Source organism: Vespula pensylvanica, chromosome 2 (genome assembly GCF_014466175.1).
Source record: "Vespula pensylvanica isolate Volc-1 chromosome 2, ASM1446617v1, whole genome shotgun sequence".
Lineage (NCBI taxonomy): Eukaryota > Metazoa > Arthropoda > Insecta > Hymenoptera > Vespidae > Vespula > Vespula pensylvanica.
This window is the reverse complement of record NC_057686.1, coordinates 10,302,471-10,324,885: the sequence shown is the minus strand read 5'-3', so window position 1 is coordinate 10,324,885 and position 22,415 is coordinate 10,302,471. Positions and strand designations below refer to the sequence as shown.

General features: G+C 29.1%; 3 protein-coding genes and 1 non-coding gene across 6 annotated transcripts; 2 read left to right on the top strand and 2 right to left on the bottom strand.

Annotated features, from left to right (window-relative positions):
- Window positions 1–261: 261 nt before the first annotated feature.
- On the top strand, window positions 262–380 carry LOC122627424. The gene has a single exon (XR_006326859.1). It is a non-coding gene; the product is annotated as a U4atac minor spliceosomal RNA (small nuclear RNA).
- Window positions 381–2,068: 1,688 nt separating this feature from the next.
- Window positions 2,069–15,705, top strand: LOC122637651 (UPF0565 protein C2orf69 homolog). 2 transcript variants are annotated; one of them, XM_043829933.1, is made up of 7 exons: window positions 2,069–2,211; window positions 13,487–13,535; window positions 14,178–14,399; window positions 14,472–14,599; window positions 14,674–14,824; window positions 14,907–15,150; window positions 15,250–15,705. In XM_043829933.1, the coding sequence occupies exons 3-7, from the start codon at window positions 14,271–14,273 to the stop codon at window positions 15,444–15,446; spliced, it is 849 nt and encodes a 282-aa protein (XP_043685868.1). In that variant the 5' UTR covers window positions 2,069–2,211; window positions 13,487–13,535; window positions 14,178–14,270; the 3' UTR covers window positions 15,447–15,705. The 2 variants fall into 2 exon arrangements, with proteins under 2 accessions (XP_043685868.1, XP_043685867.1); XM_043829932.1 differs by having other exon boundaries at window positions 2,070–2,211; window positions 14,243–14,399.
- Window positions 10,327–16,919, bottom strand: LOC122637655 (thiamin pyrophosphokinase 1-like). Its single transcript, XM_043829939.1, has 7 exons — window positions 16,107–16,919; window positions 15,939–16,034; window positions 12,880–13,053; window positions 12,538–12,800; window positions 12,358–12,462; window positions 12,136–12,298; window positions 10,327–12,072 (listed from the first exon to the last, which is right to left on the bottom strand). Exons 1-7 carry the CDS (start codon window positions 16,573–16,575, stop codon window positions 11,906–11,908), a joined length of 1,437 nt encoding a protein of 478 aa, XP_043685874.1. The 5' UTR covers window positions 16,576–16,919; the 3' UTR covers window positions 10,327–11,905.
- Window positions 16,920–17,065: 146 nt separating this feature from the next.
- On the bottom strand, window positions 17,066–22,270 carry LOC122637650 (lysosome-associated membrane glycoprotein 1-like). Of its 2 annotated transcripts, XM_043829931.1 has the most exons (6): window positions 22,129–22,270; window positions 21,914–22,037; window positions 19,639–20,207; window positions 19,355–19,556; window positions 19,033–19,212; window positions 17,066–18,906 (listed from the first exon to the last, which is right to left on the bottom strand). In XM_043829931.1, exons 2-6 carry the CDS (start codon window positions 21,954–21,956, stop codon window positions 18,767–18,769), a joined length of 1,134 nt encoding a protein of 377 aa, XP_043685866.1. In that variant the 5' UTR covers window positions 21,957–22,037; window positions 22,129–22,270; the 3' UTR covers window positions 17,066–18,766. The 2 variants fall into 2 exon arrangements, with proteins under 2 accessions (XP_043685866.1, XP_043685865.1); XM_043829930.1 differs by lacking the exon at window positions 22,129–22,270 and having other exon boundaries at window positions 21,914–22,106.
- Window positions 22,271–22,415: the final 145 nt, after the last annotated feature.

Below are 22,415 nucleotides of genomic sequence, written 5' to 3'. Positions count from 1 at the left end.
ATGTTGTACGTAACATTTTACGACACGCGTATCTTTCGATTTAAATGAAAAGAAAATATTTCATAGGTAACATTCTTCAGAGATTTCCAAGCCGAACATTTACTTTCGGAAATAATTAAATTAATAACGTTGCTAACTTTTAAAATGTATTTCCCGCGTTGCATCTCTAATAGTACGTAAAAGCATCACGAGGTGGCAGTTGCTTTCTCGTAAGTGAACCTTCATTGATAATACATATGTAGGTATTACTCAAAGCCGTGCGTTGTCCTTGTCTTTGGGGAGCAAAGTATTCAATGATCGTCTAGTGAGGGTACTGTTGCTATAACCCATTAAACAATATCCTGCATCCACGATAAACGTGAGATGCAATTTTTGAAAGCCTCTTTACATTACAAGAGGCTTTAAAAATCTAAGTCTCCATTTATAAGAATTGAACTTTTATCTTTTGGAAAACAAGAGATGGTCTTCAGTGTTTTTTAAGATATCTTTTATCATTTTTAACAAGCGATTAAAGATCAAATACGTAATAAAGAAAAGAGAACATATATCAATATGATCGAAATATTTGACGATAAAAGAGATTTCTCCATTATCCTCTTAACACCAACCCCTCTCACTACCTTTTTCACATTTGCAAGCAAATTAATAAGACTTTTTTCCATGCGTGCAAAATCTCAGAGTTGTAGTTCTTTCATGTGTTGTGTTGTTTAAAACTGTGTTTCGCACAGTAAATATGTGTTGCGCTTGCACAATAAGCACAGATTGTGTAACGTTAAACTCTAAACGCACGTCGAAGAATAGTGCACGCAAGGCCGAATGTGGGCCACTGAGGAAAGCCAGTCTGGTTTGTGGTTTTTCGCGTTGTCCACTAACTACATTCAAATAAACGCGGCTCCGCGTGGTGTGGTGGTGGTGGTTATTGGCATTTTGCATGTATGAAATTAAACCGAAAGATGAAACACACCTATTTACACGCTTAACCGCTTTATTTGAATAGTCAAAATGTGTATAATAAAATTGAGAGGAAAATTTTCAAGAGTCTATAATAGCAAGTTCATAATATTTTATGATTCATGATTAATTTTTTATATTAAAGAAAAAAGAAATTATTTAAGGTAAAAAAATTGTGATAAAAGAGAGAATATTGTAAGAATAAAACATATTTTTCACATAAAATATTTTTAACGATTCATTACGTTTATCATCGTGAAAAATTGTTTCGCAAGAACAATTCGTATGTTTCATGAAAACCATCCGATTGGTCGAACCATTTGGCTGATCATCCTCTTTTTAATATCTCGTTATTAAATTATCTTATCATTCAATATTATCTTTACTTTCACATTATCTTTCGCATCGTTTAATCATTGGTATCGTGTATTGGTAACATGAATTTCGAATTTTTTAGAAATGTTATGATAATTCATGGAAAAATACAGATAATTTCATAGTTTAATAAAACGTCCCTGAAATCATCTTTCGGCTATATCCATATTGAGCAAGCTATCCATTGGCAAGCGACCTACGCCGAGTACTCGTATAAAATGGCTAAGTAGTTAGAACCTTGGACCGCAATCAACGTTGAGTGACCTTAATAACCATACGTATGTATACATCTGCCCATGTACGACAAAGGAAACCGCAAAGTGTCCGCTTAGACATCCGAGATCATCGACGTTCTTAAGACAGGTTATGTCTTTAAAACAAGAATATGTGTTTATATATATATATATATGAATGGATACATTGTATGATGTATATATATATATATATATATATATATATATATATATATAGCTATATATATAGGTATGTATCTTTTATCCATGCTTCTCGACTCGACTTTCTCCGTCCAAACGAGAATGCAAATTCACATTATTACATAGATACATCTAATTATAGACAACTCGTTTAATATACGCAATTAGTCGAGGATATCAAAGAAATTGACTTTACCGACAATGACGTTTTCTTTTACTATTCGTGCTGCCCTCCTTCTTTGTCAAAATAATAAGCCGATAACGCTCGCAGCTTTGAATGTAGAGTAAAGCGAACAAAGGAGCGCAGTGTGAAACTGAAACCAACCGCGACTTCAGAAGACAAGTATATTTTTTATTTATTGTTAGAGAAAGAAATAATTTCGCGAGAAGTGTCTCTACGGAAAAAAAAAAAATGAATATGGACGTGTTCTTCATGGACTCATATCAAAAGGTGAGTTCTCTATTAACCTTTTAACATCATCGTGCTCGTAAAGACGATGACTTCTTATCGTTGAAAGTGAAAGTTCGAAGTAAAAAAAAAGATACCGTCCTACTACATGATCTATCGATTTCTTATTTCAATCGTTCGCTCTGTTTGAATCTAACGTTTCTTTTTATTCAATTAAAACTCCCGATTTACTTTGATCATATCCGTTAATTTGATGGGTACTTGAAAAAACAGTTTATTAATCGTGATTTTTAATTTATTTAATTTTATAATGATAAATAGAAGAAAAAATTTTAGATATTACACTTACATGTTTGTCATGATTATAATGGTAACAATTACGAATTTCAATCCATCCTATATATTTACGTATACGTGTGAGTATGTTCGTGTTGATTTAATTTATTTATTTTACAATAATAAATAAAGGCAACTAGATTTAGTTATTACATATTTATAATGATTATGATTTTAGTAAATTATAAAACAAGAAATCTGAAATCCGTCATTTTTATAGGTTTGGTAGTTCTAGTATAAAAACTTTCAAAATAAACAATTTGTAATATTACTTTTCAGCCCACCCTATATATTTACGTATACGTGTACGTGTGAGTGCATTCGTGTCGATTCAGTCGATAATAGCAAAGCCTGACGTGTACTTAAATAATTCCGATAGGCCACGATTGATGTAACTTCTCTCGTCGTAGTACGAGTTTCCCTGCAATTACTAGCAGTAGTCGTATGGAAAATTACGGAGTCACGTTAAATCCGGAAAATTATTGACTCGTTGAAACGAGATGTTACAATAATTCTTTAAAAATTACTAAATCTTTCTCTGTTTAAATATACTAAACAATTACGAAATAAAAATATAAATACGAAATACGAAATAAAAAATACGCGCGCGCGTATGTTTGTGTGTGTAAATCTTTCAACAAGTATTCTTATTTTTCGTTTTTACATTATTTAAACAATATAATTATAACGAAAAAAAAAAAATCAACTCTTCTTTATCGATCGATCACATTTTTAATACTAGATTTATCAATCAGTCAAGATGATTAGTTACAATAACCGTTTTAATAAAAATGTTTACTTGAAATTTTATCGCATGTTTTCTGAAAGCATTATGACTTAAATTTGACCTAAATCATATGTATATATCATTTTATTATTGTATATATAATCAAGGCCGCATTTATCCTAAAGCATATTAGGTTTAAGCTCGAGTTTCATCTTCCACGAGGCCATAATTTAAAATCTTTAACCTCGCTAATAATAATATAAAAAATAATTAATATGTGTGCTAAAACCAAAAGCAAAAAAAGAACTAAAAAGAAGATATGCGTATGAACTTGATTAGTTGAAACAGATTTGTTCTTTGGAGACCTCACAATGATATTATACCTAAGATTACCAAAAATATAAATGCGACTGTATATATAATATGTATATTATTCTTTTCATTTTTCTTATAATATTTACATAATTCTATTAGATACCCTAGTTCTTAGTAATATTAAATTTTATCATATATACTATTCTATTAAATACTAAATTCTAATATATAACATTCTACTATATTCTAAGTAATCTACATAATTTTATTTTTATAATATCTACATAATTCTATTGTACTAGTATATTTCCCTGTCAAACATGACGTAGCTAAAACAAAGCTGAATTGTATATGTATTACTTTTAAATTTTAATTTAAATTTTGCTTCTTTTTTTATATTTTACTTTTACTTTATAATAAATAAGAGATATTTTATTTTATAAGAGCTTTATAGCACATATGGTACACAGCATAGATATCATTTGAAAGAGAATCATACACTCATTTAAAACCTGTTTAATAACTAATATTTTCACAAATTAAATAGCCTACACATTTCGTCGAAACATAAACAATTAAACACAATTTTCATCTGGATGGAATGAAAACAATAGGAATTATAGGGAAATCATGAGTATATAAAATTTTTAATTTTACATTAACAATACTCTCTCTAATACTACATTTTATGATATATTAAATAATCAATATTATTGATCTAGTACTTTAAATTCTATAATATACTAAATAATCAATATTATTTTATATACATATTATATTATATCATATATTTTTAATAGAATTATATAAATATGATATAGTACAATATATATACATACATACATATATATATATACGTATGTATATCTATATGTACATATATCAATCACCGATGATCCCACGACGTTACTGGCAAATTGAGTACCGAACACCGCTAACGCCCACGGCAGTCAATTTGTTGAATAATTGTCAATATTTCTAGTGTTAATTATATTCCAAAAATCACGTGAAAAAATTATTGATGAATCCAACAAACTTTACAAGGCTTAAAGAAAAGTTTCAGCAATTTTCGAGACTCTGAACAAAAGTATTAACCTTTAATCAAACTCGTGGACGAAGTAATGGTGAGCGTTCGATCGAATGGAAGCAAACAAGGTTCCTAATTGCAAATAAACTTCAGTTGCTCATGGCAAACATAATCATCGTACGTATAAAAGCAATACGGAAGTAAAAACGCGCGCGCGTGTATGTGTGGGTGGGTATACTTATAATATATATATATATATATAAAACCCGTTTAATTGTTTTTGAATGAAACAGCGAAAAAAATGATTAACAAGCAAATTAGAATAATTTCTTCTTGCAGAATAAGATAAATTCTTGATGTCAAAATCATTAAAAAAAATTTCTCTCTTGTTTTCCTTACGATATTATTATTATCTTTACTTAATGAGATAACATACTGACTATGAAGATTTAACAAAATGATTTCTAACTGAAGAAACTTCTGCGAAAGTAAAAATAAATTCGTTACGATCGTTAGATCGTCGAGCAGAAAATGAAAATAAACACAAAACGAGAGAATAGCCCCTTCTGGCTTAACTAGTCGACTTAAATACCTATAAAAAAAAAAAAAAAAAGAAGAAGAAGAAAGATGTAGACTGTATGACGTAGTAAAGGATGAAAACGATTTCAACGCCAAGGTGATTTACGTGCTCGTCGATTTCGGCTTATGAAGAGAGCTACGCGTTCAAATAAACTACACTCTGTTTACTGACTTAATGGAATGTAGCGTGAAGGAGAACCTTCACGAGTATAGAAATGTCAACGACCGTAAGAAGAAAGAAAGGAAGGAGTCGATGATGTTTCTATGTATGTCTCCCTCTTTCTCTTTCTCTCTCTTTCTCTCTCTCTTTCTCTCTCCGTTAGAAGAGATCAGGGCATCGAACTTTTACTCTTGAACGAGTGCGTTACCTTCGCAATACGATCGAAATCGAGTTCGCATTTACGATAATCGATTTACTATAGTCGATAGGAAAATGCATCTATCGATCTTTCCTTTCATTTCTTTCAAATATTCGTACGTCATCATCTTAAATATGATTACGTATCTCCACGATTCAGAATCGACTAGAATTAGTATATCCTATACTAAATGTAAGCAAGTGTAACGTTAATGTCGCTATTAGTCTATATATTCTAAGTTTGCCGTTATCAGAGCGTGACGTCATTCGACACAGGAAAATCTTTCAAAAAGCAAGGCGTATCCGTGGGCGAATCCTAAAACCGTTACCATGTAAACTCATCGTCGACGTTCCTTTGCCTCTCTGATCAACTTCTCTAGAAATGCTACTTTAAAACTCTACATACACAAGCACGTAACACGCACGTACTCACCCCCTACATACGCACGCACGCACACACACAGATAGACAAACAGATAGATAAATAGAGAGGTATATATATTCAATGAAAAGGAAACGTGAAAGTCACAGATAAAAACGATCTCTCAAGATCTTCCAACATTACACTATATTCCGGCATTACATAAAAGTGTCAGTATCGTTGAGATATCCTTAAGGAAGATAGAAAAACAATAAACGAGAAAGAATGATTTCAATATTGTCGCTAAAAAAAAAATACAAAGATACATCGATCAAATGATCTATCAAATCGATGTAATTGTAAACGTATCGATCATTAATCAAGAAATTCGTAGATCGTCTTACTAAACAATTTTGTTGAATTCGCAATACAAAGAACACGTAATTCGAATATTACGTTACGTCAAGCTTGCATTCAATGTCGTTGATAAGTCAGCACTTGGAAAGTAAATATAACTCGGATAACGATTTAAGAAAAAAGGAACTGAAATTGTTATTTTAGTCTCGACAAGTATTACGTCTCGACTTTCTCATATAATCCACCTCTTCGAATTAATCCGCTTATTCAAAAGATATAATTAAATAGATAATACATCTCGGATCTTAAGAATTCTTCTCTAAAGAATTTCTTATATACATATTCGTTATGTTGTAAGCTTTTGATCATAGTTCGTAAATGACGCGACGTACCGATTGGACAGATTGTCATCAGTGTGAGAACGCATTTGATAAAATGCTTACTAGTGTAATAAACGTCAAGTTAAAACGTTATTCTAATACCATTCTTACATAATCACGTTCGTGATCGTACGAGCGTTTACAGCTGTTAAACCCTGTATAACTTTATTCTTATATCGTGGACCTCGTGACAAAGCCAAATATCTTAAACTTGTGTCGGGAGCGATAAAAAAAGGACATCTGAAGGAAAGGAAATTTATAGAATCAATTAATTAAAAAAATAAATTAAATATTTAAGTAACAAATTAAATATTTAAAGAACTATTGACAATACTATTCCGATACATTAAGGTACATATATCTCATATATATTTCAGAAAAAAACAACAGAGGAAAAGGAATTTATAAAATTAATTTCTTTTATATAAATTCTATTATGTACATATATTTGTGTATAAGTTAAGTATGATCTAAATTATGTTATATAATAGAATTCTATTATATACATATTCCGTTGTATCATATTTATATAATTCTATTACATCATATCAATATATCTATTCTACTATTTCATATTGATGTCATATAATAAAATATCTTTAGAATGATACAATAGTAAAATATTTATATAATAAAAAACTATGTGTAAATTATTTAATATATAATAAGATAGCATATAATAGAATTTAATTTATTATTATACACTAATTTAATACTTGTACTAGAATTTATAGAATTATATATATATATATACATTATATACAATAATAAAATGATATATACATATGATTTGGATCATATTTAAATTATAGTGCCTTAAAAAAACACGCGATGAAATTTTATGTAAACGTTTGTATAAAAACGATTGTAATCACTCATTTTGACTGGTTGGTAAATTTGATGTTAAACTAAGAAGAGAGATCGTTGATTCAACGTTGTCTTTCCTTTCTAATATCTTTTCTTTTTTTGGGGGAAGTTTTACATGTTTTGTAAAGATTCGAGGAATGCATTAAAAAAGGAACGAAATACGGAAACTTGATTGAAGTATTTTTATCGTTTTGCTCTATGAGCAAAATGTCGAATGGTGAAACCGAGCAAACTGAGAGAATCGTATAACAAAATAGGCCGCAATGTTCACCCTCTTTAATGTCGTCGTTCCGTGGTGAATACCATCATGAATAATACATCGTTTCTCTCTCTCTCTCTCTCTTTCTCTCCCCTTCACTTTAAACCTACCTCCATCATCAATATAGAATACATACAAAAATTGAACCTTGATGTTTCTTTACTTCTAAATGAACTGAACGAAAGATAAGATAGACTTAGAAAAAAAATTATATAATAAAATTATATAAATCGTGTTAGGAATGTAACATCCTTGAAAAATTCGTCGTCATTGGGCAAGCCTGATACATACACATGGATTTTAGTAAAAAATTACGATTGATTCGCGAGAAAAGTACAGCTACTCCTCACGATAAATACTATTGATTTAAATTCTCACGTCGGTCAATCTTCCGTGTATGCTCCTCTATTCTTTTTACGCTCTGAAAAAAATCGATGTGCCACGTGTTTTATTTATATCTGAGCGAGACGTTTAACGAACGAAGATACAACGAATCGAAGAGTACAGTCGTAAGTATCTCCTTTTCAATCGAATAGAATATCAAAAAATTGATCAAAATGACCACGAAAAAATAAAAATATCAAACAAGTGGCTTAACTTACTATTAACAAATAAAAAAAAAGAAAAAAATAGTAAAGAAGAATAAATGATACTTCGATATACACGAAAACAATCTGACCCAACAAATACGTACGTATATATGTACGTATGTTGCATTTATAGTGGAAAATGTTCGATCGGAACAAACAAAATGGGAAAAAAAAGGAAGAAAGGACTTTTTTCGAAACAAAAGAGGTGTGCAAAAGGCAAGCACGAATTCGGCTACTAACGTGTCTATTCTTACGTTCATATGGCTATTTACATTCGACGCTTGACACCATTCCGATAGCGGATGCTCCGGGCCAAGCCGAGGCTACATTGTTCGCCAAAATACGCGCGCGCGCGCGCGCGCGCACTTACACACCCGCGCGAAAACTACGTTCTCCTGTTAGAAGCAATATATTCCATCAAAAGTTCGCTTTACTGATTGTTTTTTTTTTTCTTTTTAATAAAAATAGTAACTACGTGTAAACGGCGACATTCAATTGACTAGTTTGAAATTTATCAATTATTATTTGAAACGGTTAACGTTTAAGTATATCTTTGATCGATATGAAAGTTGAGAACTTAAAAATATTTGAACATGACTATAAATAGTACCGTAATGTACCGGTCTTTGCTTAAGAGGTTATCGTCTTCGTCATTTATACATACGTATAATACACGCGTTTACGCATCATAGAAAAGATAACGAGATCAACCCGGTTCTAACCGTTCGTAAACCAACCAAACCTGAATCTCGAACGCGTGCGCGTATATTAAAATGATATCGATGTAGTCTTCTGCTAAAGACGAACGACCGGACATGAACTTTGCAGGTTGAAATTATTCTACGAACTAAATGAAAACTTTATCGAATGCTTTAACTTCCTTTTTTTATTTTCTCGTTTGAAAATATTTCCGATTACTTCCGCATTGCGTCGCCACAATTCTTCGATAGATTTTCTAACGGTAATAATCTCTGTTACTTTTGAAAGAAGAACAAATGAACAAATTCGAAAAACAGCTGTAAAATGTTTGAAAGTGTAACTCTAAAAAAATCAAACGAATGATATTTAACCGTTATCTTTAACAGATTCATATCTCCGTTTAACTATAAAATTATGAAAATAAAAAGAAAGAGAAGAGCTGCTTACTCGTTCCTCCTGATAATATCCAATTACGTTGACGACGCATTTGCGAAGAATACGTACGCGACTTTTTATATCTCTCGATTGTTCCGCCACCGTTTGCCACGTTTTCCCGCGCTCGTATCAATAGCAGCAGGAATATGAGTAAAAAAGTACGAATCGACATTAACGGTTCGACGGATCGTCGAGAACTGGCCAACGGCCGTTACCCCCACCACTAGCAAATATGTTCACGCGTCCTCCTCGTCGACTCTTAACGACGCGGCAACGACAAATGTAAACACAATGACAGCTGATCGTCTCGTCGAATAATTCAACCGATTCTTCTTCTACCTTGAAGTCCTTCCCCAAAAGCTTTTTATTATCTCTCTCTCTCTCTCTCTCTCTCTCTCTCTCTCTCTCTCTCTCTCTCTCTCTCTCTCTTTCTCTCTCTCTCTCTCTTCTTTACATATGCGAATAACCGTGCCAAATCATACGATTTATGTAACCGTATTTCCTTGCTTCGAATCGTGCAGAACATTGATCACACGATCCTCTTCCCTCTCCTTACTCTTTTTCTACCTCCCCCACCTCAACCATTTCACTCAACTTCGCTCATTTCAAACATGTTTACGCGTCTTCTTCGTTGAATCGTTATGTACATAGATATGTCTAGATGAAGGTTCGTACAATTAATTGCGAAGTTAAAATATTTTGATCTGTTATCCCGCTATGTCATTGATACATGTAATTGGTTAAAAATAAATCTTGAGTTTTTCTAATGCACGAATAATAATTAAAAATTAATGTTTTCATTTAATATGTTAACAGATTTTAAATGATTGTGTTAAATACATATATCAATGAATATATTTCGAAGAATTTCATAAAAATATTTTTTATTTTGATATTCGTGAATAAAAAAATAAATGTATTATTTACACACGTTACATTGTCACGTTATTTTATGGGCGTAGGAATACTGCATACACAATATTTTCTTTCCATATATATTCAAAAGATATCTAAAAGAATTATATATCTGTTTGTCTGAAAAAGATAAATATTTATATTTCCAGCATAGAGATTCTTCTATGTATAATTAATTTGTGATATAAGTTTTAAAAAGGAACAGTAAGTACGAAAATAAATAAAAATAATTAATCTAGATATAAGTTTTTTAATCCTTTGCACTTGGAGCCATTCCGGACGTTACCTACCAACAACTCGGCGGCACTTTGTCGAAAACGTGGACTTAGGAATCACGTTATATTATATAAGATAGCTTTGGAGCCAAGTAATGTATTATAATGATACTTAATTTATATAAATTTGCAGACATTGAGGAACATATTTTTTGTAAAAAAATCAAAATTTTTTCCTCATAATTTTCTACAGTATGATAAATTTTGAAGCAATTCTTCTACACCATTTTTATCGCTATCATTATCTACAAGATTTCTTCGTTTTCTTGTTGGTTGGATGATATCACTATCACTACTATCGTTTTCTTTCGGATTAATATTTATTTTTTCTAAGATGTCTGTATAAATGTGCTATCTGAAATTCGTCTTCACTACTGTTTATATCATAAGACTCACCCGTGTTTTGTCATTTTACCATTGTTCTAATAAATCGGTAAATAATTGGTTTGGAAATCTTTAATTGTAGAAATCGTCAATTATGAAATCACAAAACGATACATACCAAAACAATATTGCTTTCCTGATTCTCTAATTTATTAGTGTAGGAATCTATCCATAATGCTCGACACTTCAATACGGATTGAGTTCAGTTTTGGAAATCTTTCTCCAGTTTTAGGATTGCTCGTTTATTTTATCAAATTTCATCGTACAAGGTATACTCGCATACCATTTCCATACCAAATCTATATACCGATACTACATATCAAATCCTCTCTTATCATTTATTCTCTCAGGGGATATCCGAGTGCAAAAGATTAAGTAATGTTTTTGTAAACGAAAATTAAATTTGTCATTTCTTTCTGAAGTAATCTGTAGTATAAAATTATTTATTATTATTAATTTCTTTTTATATTTGCAACAAATAAGTACTTTGTGCTTTCAAGTAAACAGGTATATAAAATATTTTCAAAGAATGTATATGAAAGTCATATAATTCTCGAAAAGATACCTTCGAAATTCTTAATTTACAAAAATCAAAATCAGCTTTAATATACAAATTTCTGAGATTTCATTAATACCTGCTCCAAATTAAAAATAATAAGCTAGATTTCACAAATACGAATTTAACAAAATGTTCTATTACTGTATAATAATAATAATAATTATACATATACTAATAAATGAAAGTTCTTTGATTATAACCATATATCTTTCTTATTTCATAAGTTTCTTAGATTTTTTATCATAAATAAGTAATATAAATATACTAAGAAACTAAATAAACTAAGAAAGATATAATAAAATACTATATAACATTAATAAACGTTCATCGACAAATTCTCCATGTCATTTATAGTATTCATTAACGGTTCAATCCCCATGGTCCAAATTAAAGATATGTCTGTATTTATAGTTACTTCAGGATATTTGTCATACGTATTTGAAGTACTCACTAAACCACCAAATTGCATAGATGTATTATCTAGAAACCATTATAATCTTATATTCCATAATGAATATAACTTTTGACATATATTATATATACCTAAATTCCATTTTAAACCAGTCGTCGTTATCTGATTAGCAGGTGCACCTATCGGCAATAGCCCACACCAATTACTTTCTCGAAGCAATATGTCAGGTATCTTTATCCTGTGAAAACCTGGCTTTAACAGCCATGTTAATGAATCACTTGCAACTTGTATTATCTAAAGAAAATGATCTATTATCCACTTAACAACAGGTTTTTTTCGCCAATAAACATTACCTGTATATTTTGTATAATTTTATCAGCTTTATAAAGCGTATTAATATTGCCAAGTAAATGGTCGAATCTACCTGAATTTTCTACTATTACATATATACCATGTAACTGCAAAAAGAAATACTTTTTATAAAAAAAGTATAATATTGAAAGTATAATGTCGTTTGAAATAAATTCTATTACATTTATATTCTCTTTCTTAATATAAAGATCCAATTGCATTAATGCTTTCGTATAATCTGTAAACATTTGATCAGGCGTTATGATAATTTTTGAACCAATATCTTGTAATCTGTGGATGATATATGGTGAAGAACTATCCATATCGCCAGAAATAAAGGTTGGTACATATTTACTATAACTTCCATTAAGTACATCTATTCCTTGTTCCTTTAAATAATTTAACCATCTGTGTGTACCTCCGTCGACAGTAATAGTTACTTGTGCTACAAAATATCATCTATGGATTATACAAAATGTTATTTGTATTAATACATGTTTTTATTACATAAAAATATCACCAACCTTTTTCCCAAAGTTGAAGCATCAAATTGTGCTTCAAACATATAGGACTATTTAATATAATAACAGCGTACTTATAATCGCCAGTGATGTGAAAAATGTTGAGAGGATCCCAAACATTCTTCTCAATTTCCAATTCATGTTGCATCCTCGCAGTTAATTTGTATTTTCGATAAACTAAAAGTTAAATAAAAAAAAAGTGAGGTTAAGTCGCAGAAACGTAAAAGCACATGTATCTCGAAGCTAACAGAATATAAAAATACAAACGATTTCTATCGTGATTAAACTTAACGTAACAGCTACATTGGCTACCGAAAAACGTTTTGCTTTAAGAGAAATCTTATATAACGATTACTTAACGATTTTGAAAGAAATTTAACATGATTTATGAAATAACCATTACATAGTACACACTATAAAATTACATTGAGTAATACATCTTAAAAGAGATGTACAAAACTTTTCATTCAATTTGGAATCAAATAATTACTGTACGTTGTATTACATATATACAGATATATGTTTGTATATATAGATTTGCAGACCAATGAATATAGTTCTCTTTCTTTATGAATATCGTATACTTACATCGATATTTTTATCATTATAGGAAATAGGAAGCTTAGTGGAATTGAACGTTGAAAAACTGAACAACGAAAGTACGTATTTAAATAAATGTTATAAAGTCTTTGTTTGTCGATAGCATATTGATCTTTTCTTTAAATTGATATACATATATACATGGACGTGTGCTTACATATCGTGAAATAAATTTTTACCAACATATAATAAAGTATATAATTAAAATAGTTGAATAATTTTAAATGTTACTAGCACATTATTCGAAGTAAACGCAATAATAGATGTAAATAATTGATAACGTATGAATATCTGTAGAATTATTCGTTTTTTACGTAACATTGTTAAAAGTTTTTACTTACGAAATTAAGAACTTAAATAAAGTACTGGATAAGCTGACTCGATACAAACTAATAAATTGTCTTTCTATATGCCGTAATTATCAAAAATTAATTCTCTTATCTTACATCATATGTCCATTTTTGGCAAGTGGATTTGTACACTAAATTATTTTATTATGCGAGAAACTGTTTGTTTAAGATTTCGTAAGAATTAACTTTCCGAAATTTATTTTAGTAGAGAAAACTCCAAAAAAAAAAAAAAAGAAGTAAAAAAGAAAATAATAAACACGTAATTTTATCGTTTTACGTATGTATATAATTTTTTTTTTTTTTTTTTTTTAATATAATCTTATGAAATCATATTTTTCTTTTTTATATTAGATGTAAACTATATAAAGAAAAAACAAATTATACCTAAATATATTAGAGTCAGCTATCTATTCTAGATTGCTGTACGAAAAGTATGTTAGTTCAATGTCTTCTACAATTTGGATTTGGAAACAAATATCTGGCCTTGCAGCAAGATGTAATGATGTGGTATATGCACGTCCTATGATTTCACACTCTCATGAATTTCTTATTTACTTTGGTGGCGACATTCAAGTATATACAAAATTATCTTATTCCTATTTTTAGACATATCATAGATCTTCATACTACACTGTTTTTCATTAGGATTTGCAAGAAAATATGGTAAAATGTTCAGAAAAGAAAAAATATACAGAGTGGAGTTTGGATAATACTGCAAATATACTATCACACAACTTTCCTAAATATCATGTATTCGTTATCCGTCCATCTAGGTAAAAGCTTTTTTTTATATTACGTAAATTAATCAGTGTATTATATTTTAGAAGATTATTTTATGTTACATCAGGACATCCAACGTATTTAGTTGCTTTGATAATTTTGTAAAATGCAGTGATTATGGAATCCCAACATTTTCTTCTACATACAACGCTTTAGAAAATCTTCAAGAACTTGTTAGATCATTTTGTACAAAACTTAATACATTAGATGTAAATCAGGTAAACTTTTCTTGATTAATTTCATTGTAATATAATAGTTGGTTTCACTGTTTTAAACGTCTATATAATTTTTTTTCTTCAGGATACAGCGATATATACACCTGATAAAGTAAATCTAATGTTAATGGCTTTTAGCAAAGGATGTGTAGTATTAAATCAATTTCTGTACGAGTTTCAATATTATCAATCACAACTGATACCTGACGCTAGTATGATAAATTTTATAAATAATATTAAAAGTATGTGGTGGTTAGATGGTGGTCATGGTGGTTATAAAGACACCTGGGTTACGGATAAAAACGTCCTTGAGTCATTAGCGAAGTTGAGTAAGTAGATATTTTATAGGCAATATTAATGAACCACTTTGATATCTTCCATCAATAAATTTTAATGTTAATGATAATTTCATTTTTAATACAACTTAGAAATAGATATTCATGTACATGTGACACCATATCAAATTCAGGATACTTCTCGACCCTGGATCTCTATGGAAGAATCTTGTTTTTATAACACGCTACAAAGTTTAAATGTTCCTATACAACGTATTGTACATTTTGAGAATAAACCACGTAGTATAATAATGCATTTCAATATACTTAAAATTGTAAGAGATACATAATTCTTATATTAAAAATAAAGACTAGATGAATATTAAAATAATCTATATAGAAACGGTCAGTCTATTACAAAATCTTACAAAGTCAATCTATTATAGAAAACTTTACTTTTTATTTTCCTAAATTATCAAGGAAGCCATACATAGATAATCTGCTTCTCTATCAATAATGTCAAATTTATGCATATAGAATAAAAAACAACTTCAAGTTATATTACAGTTATGTACACATATATATAAATAAATGTGAAATAGGAATGTACTCCTAAAAGTAAACCTATTTTCCTATATCTTCTATATACAATGCAATCTTCAATTGCATAAAATTTATTTTTCTTTCAGAAAAAACATTTATGGTCAGAATGTCCTCTATTAACATTTATATGTACAGTTTGTTTGGCGATAAGTGATTCCTTTTGATTCTAAAAAAGCAATATGTTATTAAAATGGACTCGATTAATGAAAGTTACATTTGAAGTGTAAAAGATTACTCACCATTAGTGATATATGATAATAAAATTTCTGCCCATTCATCCGAGCCATCGCAACAATCACAATAACCGTCGTTAACTTTATAGGAAGGAATTTTTTCTAGAAATAAATACATGAAAATCTCTTTTGTTCGACAGGATATTCACGTTAATAATCATTAGTTAAAAATACCTTTAAATTTTAACGAAGACCCCTCACAATAAAACGTACCATTGTTACATGCATTTGTACCTGGTTCGTCGCTACCATCTAATGGACAATCACAATAATCGTCGTTTATTTGAATAAAATCTATTTCTCGTTTCGAGGAGAAACAGACAAACTTGTCTCTAGCATTTGGAAGATACTTGGTAATATCTTCGTTACGTGTACCACGTAACGAAACAGTTCGACCATTTTTATCTCGTATTAATTTAGAATATTTCGGTTCGTTCCATTTTGAACGTACTTTTCCAGCTACGATATAATTAGATGTTCGTACGGAGCCGGTTATTAATTTGCCTACGATCTCGCTATTCAATTCTCTGAGAAAAGATACTTGATGTATGAAAAAAACTATACCAGTGATAAATACAATAAATAACATGTATTTCGATTTTGCCCGGCTGAAACGACGTTTCCACAATGCTTCACTTTTCATATCTGTATTTTCACTACTATCATCAAATTATTAATACTTCTTTACAAAGACATATAGATGTGCAAGCATAACGTACATACACTATTTATAAGAACACCACGTACATCACAAAGAAAATATTAAATTTAATGTTCCTTACAAATTTCCTAATTTGAAAGCTTCCCAAATTTTGTCTAATATTAACTCTTTACTATATATTCTGTGTGTTTATCGGCCATTCGTCAGAACAGATCACAGCGCCGATAGCTGCAGGAATGAAAACTAAACCTTGGTAGTTCGATAATTAGATGCACACGATTATTTTCATCGTATAATGAAATTCGACGAGTCCATAAAAAAAATATCGATTACTATAATTTTACTACGAGATATATAGAGAACAATTTACATTTGTTCACTGTTAACGAAATCAGTCCATCTAACGTTGTTTTTAAAAACGCTACGGATATGATAAAATTATAAAAGTTTTTCAAATTAGAATACTCAATAATGAAATTTTTCGAAATATTTTTGTTTTATTACCAACAAATGAAGCACCTTTACAACTACAATACATGTTTGTAATCCCAAGTGTACTATAATTCATGCACTATATACAGTACTTTCTTTACGGTTATGTTTTTTTTACTTTCTCTTAATCGATCGTGTAATAATAATATATATATATTGTATAAAACAATGTGGCGTAATTAGGTTATTTTTTCTTAAATTTCGGAAAATTACGAATATTAAATATATATATTTATAAGAAAAATTTGGATCTAATAATTTGTGAGGGTAATAAAAGTAATAATTTGGAAAAGATCCCATAAAGATTAACTTTCAAATATAAAAATTCATTATTATGCCGTAAATAAAAGTCAAGTAGTATATTAATTAATATAAAAATTTTGTTGGTCATTATGTTAAACTATTAATTAGCATCCTTTATTCATAAGTAATTCATATAATATGAAAAATAATTTTTCCATAACTCTTAGCTGTAAATATTTTCATCATAATATTATATCGATTACAAATCACATTTAACCTTTAGAGTACTATTAAAAAACTGTCACTGTGATCTAACGGTTAATATATGGCTCAGTAATTACTATTTAAACAAAAATTTCTCTGCAGTTTTAAAACAAATTGAATTTTCAAAAGAATATATCTCTCTTTGTGTTTTGAATTTGCACATAGTTATCAATTACCATGGAGAAAGTTTAAAATTTAATATTAATTGTTATTTTAAAATAAACACTGGCCATATTAAGTGCTCAGTTGGATCCTGCTTCGTACTCTAAGAGTTAATAGGTAACTAATTATTTGAATAAACAGGAATTCGTTTAAAAAAAGATAAGGCGATTCTAACGACTAATGATTTAACAGTATCTTCTGGAGTAGCATACACGGCCTATATTCGTCTAGTTTCACACCTTCATTTATGCGAAAGGGTGGGCAGAAGCAGGATTATCTACATAAACCCATATAATCCATGCCCTTTCATATTTTTGTCAACAATATATATATATACACCAAGGATCACAGTCTTTCGCATTTATCAATAGTATAATATTCCTCAAAAAGAAGAAGCAATAAGGACGACAAATAAATTTTACCAACATTTTGTATCCAATTAAATTTCTCTATGCAAATGATAATAAAAAATTTACATTATTTTGCCTTAAAACAATGTAATTAGAACTTTTATGAGACTCTTAACGATTGTAAATATTCGGCAATTATATAATTCTTTATGGCTCTTGTGTAATAAACTAAACAATGCCTCCTCCGATTTGTTATACTTATTTAAAGAATACTGCCGCTTGTGATACACCGTTACTCCAACAATACCAACTCAAACGTTTCCACGAGATTCAACCTCTAGAAGATAATTCGCTCATCGAAACGTAGATATACGTAGACATAGCATAGTATTGCAACTTCTTTCACTTTTTATAAACTGCAAATTCTCAGCTATACATACCTTAAAACTACCTTACTAATTAACTGCTCGGCATTATAACTTTAGTAGTAGTAACTTTATGAACAAAAAGTTTTATACTTTAACTGTATAGATTCATTTATAGTCTATGAGCACAATGAGTAATTAGATAATTCTGAATATAGTATAACTGATTCTTGTAATGCAAAATTTATATAAGAAGAAATTATAAACTGACCAGTAAAAAATCTGACTTCAAGCAGATTACATACTAAGATAACCACGTGCTTGGCTTCGCTTACGTCCTATAAGATAAGCGATCAGTACAATGATTACCAAACCTGCTAGTGCACAACCCACAGCTATTGGAACGATGTCCGGTGTATCCAACTTACAGTCTTTGACTAGACAGAAATAAAAGATGAAAATATTATTTTCGTATATTTAAAATATATTAATAATTACTTGAATTTATTTCTAAACAAAAAGAAAAAAAAAAAAAAAAAAAAGTATCGAAGAAGAATATTTACCTTCACCAAAATCTGTTGTTTTGTCAGTTTTAAAGGCTTGGAATTGTAAATCAGATATCATTAAATATCCTACTGCATTAGTTGAGTTCAAAGTATAATTTTGTTGTTTTAAACATCTATATGAATTACTTAATCCAGTAGAAAATAGTGTTGCATTGTGTGTAAACATTGAAGTTTTGTCTATAACAAAAATTAAAATATAAAAAATAATTAATAAATTTAACGAATTAATAATAGAATTCTCATAACAAATAAGGATCTTAAAAAGTAATTTATATTGATAAAGAGAAAGATAGGTATTTTCTAACAAAACATTCCTTACTTCCTTCGGTAAGAGTGAGTTCTAAATGATGAAAAGAATATTGTTTTGTGGTTTCATTCTTGGTAAAATAAAGAGCAAATTTATTTGTTACATTTTCAGTACCATTCCACTGTAAAGCTATAAATTGCTCTAACTTTTCACATGAGCCAGACACTTTAGTCATATTAGCTCTATCAGGCAGGTTGAATACTTTATATGTTGTCTAAAACATAACAGTATAAAAGAAAATTAAAAATTGGAAAACCTAAAATACTCTTTTTTAACATTTTCATAATTATACAAACCTGATTATCTTTTTCAGAAACATTAGAAATGTTAAACTGTACAGCCATATTAATAATAATACAAACTTCATCAGTTTTATTAACGATCCATTTTCCAGGTTTTGGAACTGGTACAGGTTCAAGTGATGCTACAGTAATAGATTGGAAAGGAGTAGGTATTGAAGGTATTGGAGTAGGTATTGAAGGTACAGATTTAATAGAAGGTTTAGTTGGAACAGACATATTTGAATCTTCAATTACTTTCTTAGAAACATTTTCAACATCTTTGAACAAACTTTGATTGGTGGGAGTATTCACAGATGTATTCTCAATATTTTGAGTATTTGGCGAAACAGAATCTTGGTTTTCAGTAGTCACTGTACTTGATACAACATTATTCGCTTGTGAGTGTAGCGCAGCTGTGTTAGAAACTATCGTAGATGAATTTTTAGAAGCTCCTTGCGTTTGTGAGCCTGTTTTATTTGAAATAATATTTAAATTTTCAATATCTGTTGTAAATTTTCCATCTGTAAGTTTAGTAGAAACCTTTATCTCATCAGGATTATTGGGATGTCCACTTATGCCATAATCTATAAAATATTAAAATTTAAATAATATCCAAATTTAAATAATATAATATTTTATAATTAATCTTTAAATATAATATAAAATCATGATATATAGGCGAACAATACGTGTTCGTAAAATATCGTCGTATAGTGGAAACTATATATATTTCTTATCAGAACTTTTTGTTGCCACTTTCTATCTCTGGTTTGTCTTTATGCTTTCTATGCTTACAACTTCTTACATTTAAAATTCACTACATTCATTAGCACATTAAATAGCATATGTTGACTATTTCGCGATAAACATGTTATCTCTTGTAGTCCTGTTCAATAAAGTTCAAGATATTTCTATCTTTTTATGATAAAAATTTTTTTGTTTAATAAAGTTCAAGATATTTCTATATTTTTTTACGACAAAAATCCATCTATCATATCAAATACAAATTTTGATTGATTTTCAATATGAGTATACTTCGTATTTCTATTATAAAAAAAATTTTTTTAATTTTATATTAGAATATTGAATAGAATACATATTATGAAAATTAAAAGTTCATTGTAAATAATTAATAAATTTTATTATATATATATATATATATATATAAAATTACAATTTATATTATATGTATTATAAATTTATAAATATAATACATTCTACTACATAAAAAAAAATATGAATAATTGCAAATATAAATATCAATGTTATGACTTCATCCATCCTCCTTTTGATATCTTATGTAATATATATGTTATGCAGTAGATAATATATCAATCTACATGAAAGTATGCACATGAAATTTCTTTTTTTGCTTTTATGATAGAATATCTTAGATATCAAATTACCATTAAAATTGTTCTTAGAATATAAAAGAAATTAAAAATTTACAAGATGATGATATATGTATATACAAAGTGTGTATCTTGATTTATAAATTTGTATTAATATCAGACAATCGTATTACAACAATCAAAGTAATTAAAAAAACTACAACAGTAATTGAAGTAATAAATGAAATGTGTTCACTTCTTTTAACCCTAAAGATCTGCAGAATCGTTTGGATTAAGTATAGACATTCTTAGAATCAAATATAGACATTCATTTTTTAATCATATATAAAAAATATGCAAAATCTCTGAAAATTTGCAACTTATCTTTGAAATGTTACATCTTTACCGTTGCAACAAAACATTAACAGTAAGAAAACTGTTAATAAGAGTATCGATCGAAGCGTCTTTAAACAAAGAGTAATCATAGAATAGGAATTGTATTTCGTTTGCTTGCGATTGCAAACGGATGTTTTATCGTATTAATGGCTCTGTGTAACTTTCAAATTCTTCCACTAATACGACGGATTAAGATTAAATTTAGTCGCTCGAATATAAATGCTTTATTCTTATTAGTTTCGTAAGAAATCTGATTCATAAACGTCATACAAATGAAGTTTTCTTTTTTTTTTTTTCTTTTTCTTTTTTTAATTTTTTTTCTACCGATTGTCAGAAACAAGAAAAAGTGCTAAAGTCCAATATGTTTTCAACTCTTTATGTTGAAAATAATAAAAAACATCAGCGATCACATTCGCTAAGCATAATTACGTCAAAGCGTCAAAAATCTTCTTTTATTTCTAAACGGAAAATTACTTATATATTGCTACGTCATGAACTTCTCATGCACCATCTGCCATTTGCATTAAAATTATCAGTAATATATTATGGTTTTGCATACGTACCTGATACTGCGCAAAATAGAATAAGTAATGTGATTTTCAACATGTCTGCAATTATTTAATTAACTTCACCGTATTTTCTGATAATCCGAACAAAGCCGTACTTTATCACGTACGAAAGCGATATCTGAATATCACAAGAAGACGATGAACGTTAAAATGGTATCAAATACAAAATAAAGCAAAGAGCTTGCCTTCTCACGCGTTCGAAAACTCACCGAGGTTTTGCGATACAATCGGAAAGCATATCTTAAAGGCAAGCTCACAAATGAAATCCAACTGTACGAATTGATCTTTTTTCTAATTAATTTCTAACAATTCCGATTGAATATGAAATATTTAAGCTAATAAATATTGAATTTCCAATTTAATTTGAATTTAACTTTAAATAAAAAACGAAACGTCCTATTTACAGATTGGTTAGCTTATTGATGGAAGTACATCATTCCAAGATGGAGACGTTCTTTGTTCTCTTCTGTCGCGTCTTCCCTCACCATGTAAACAC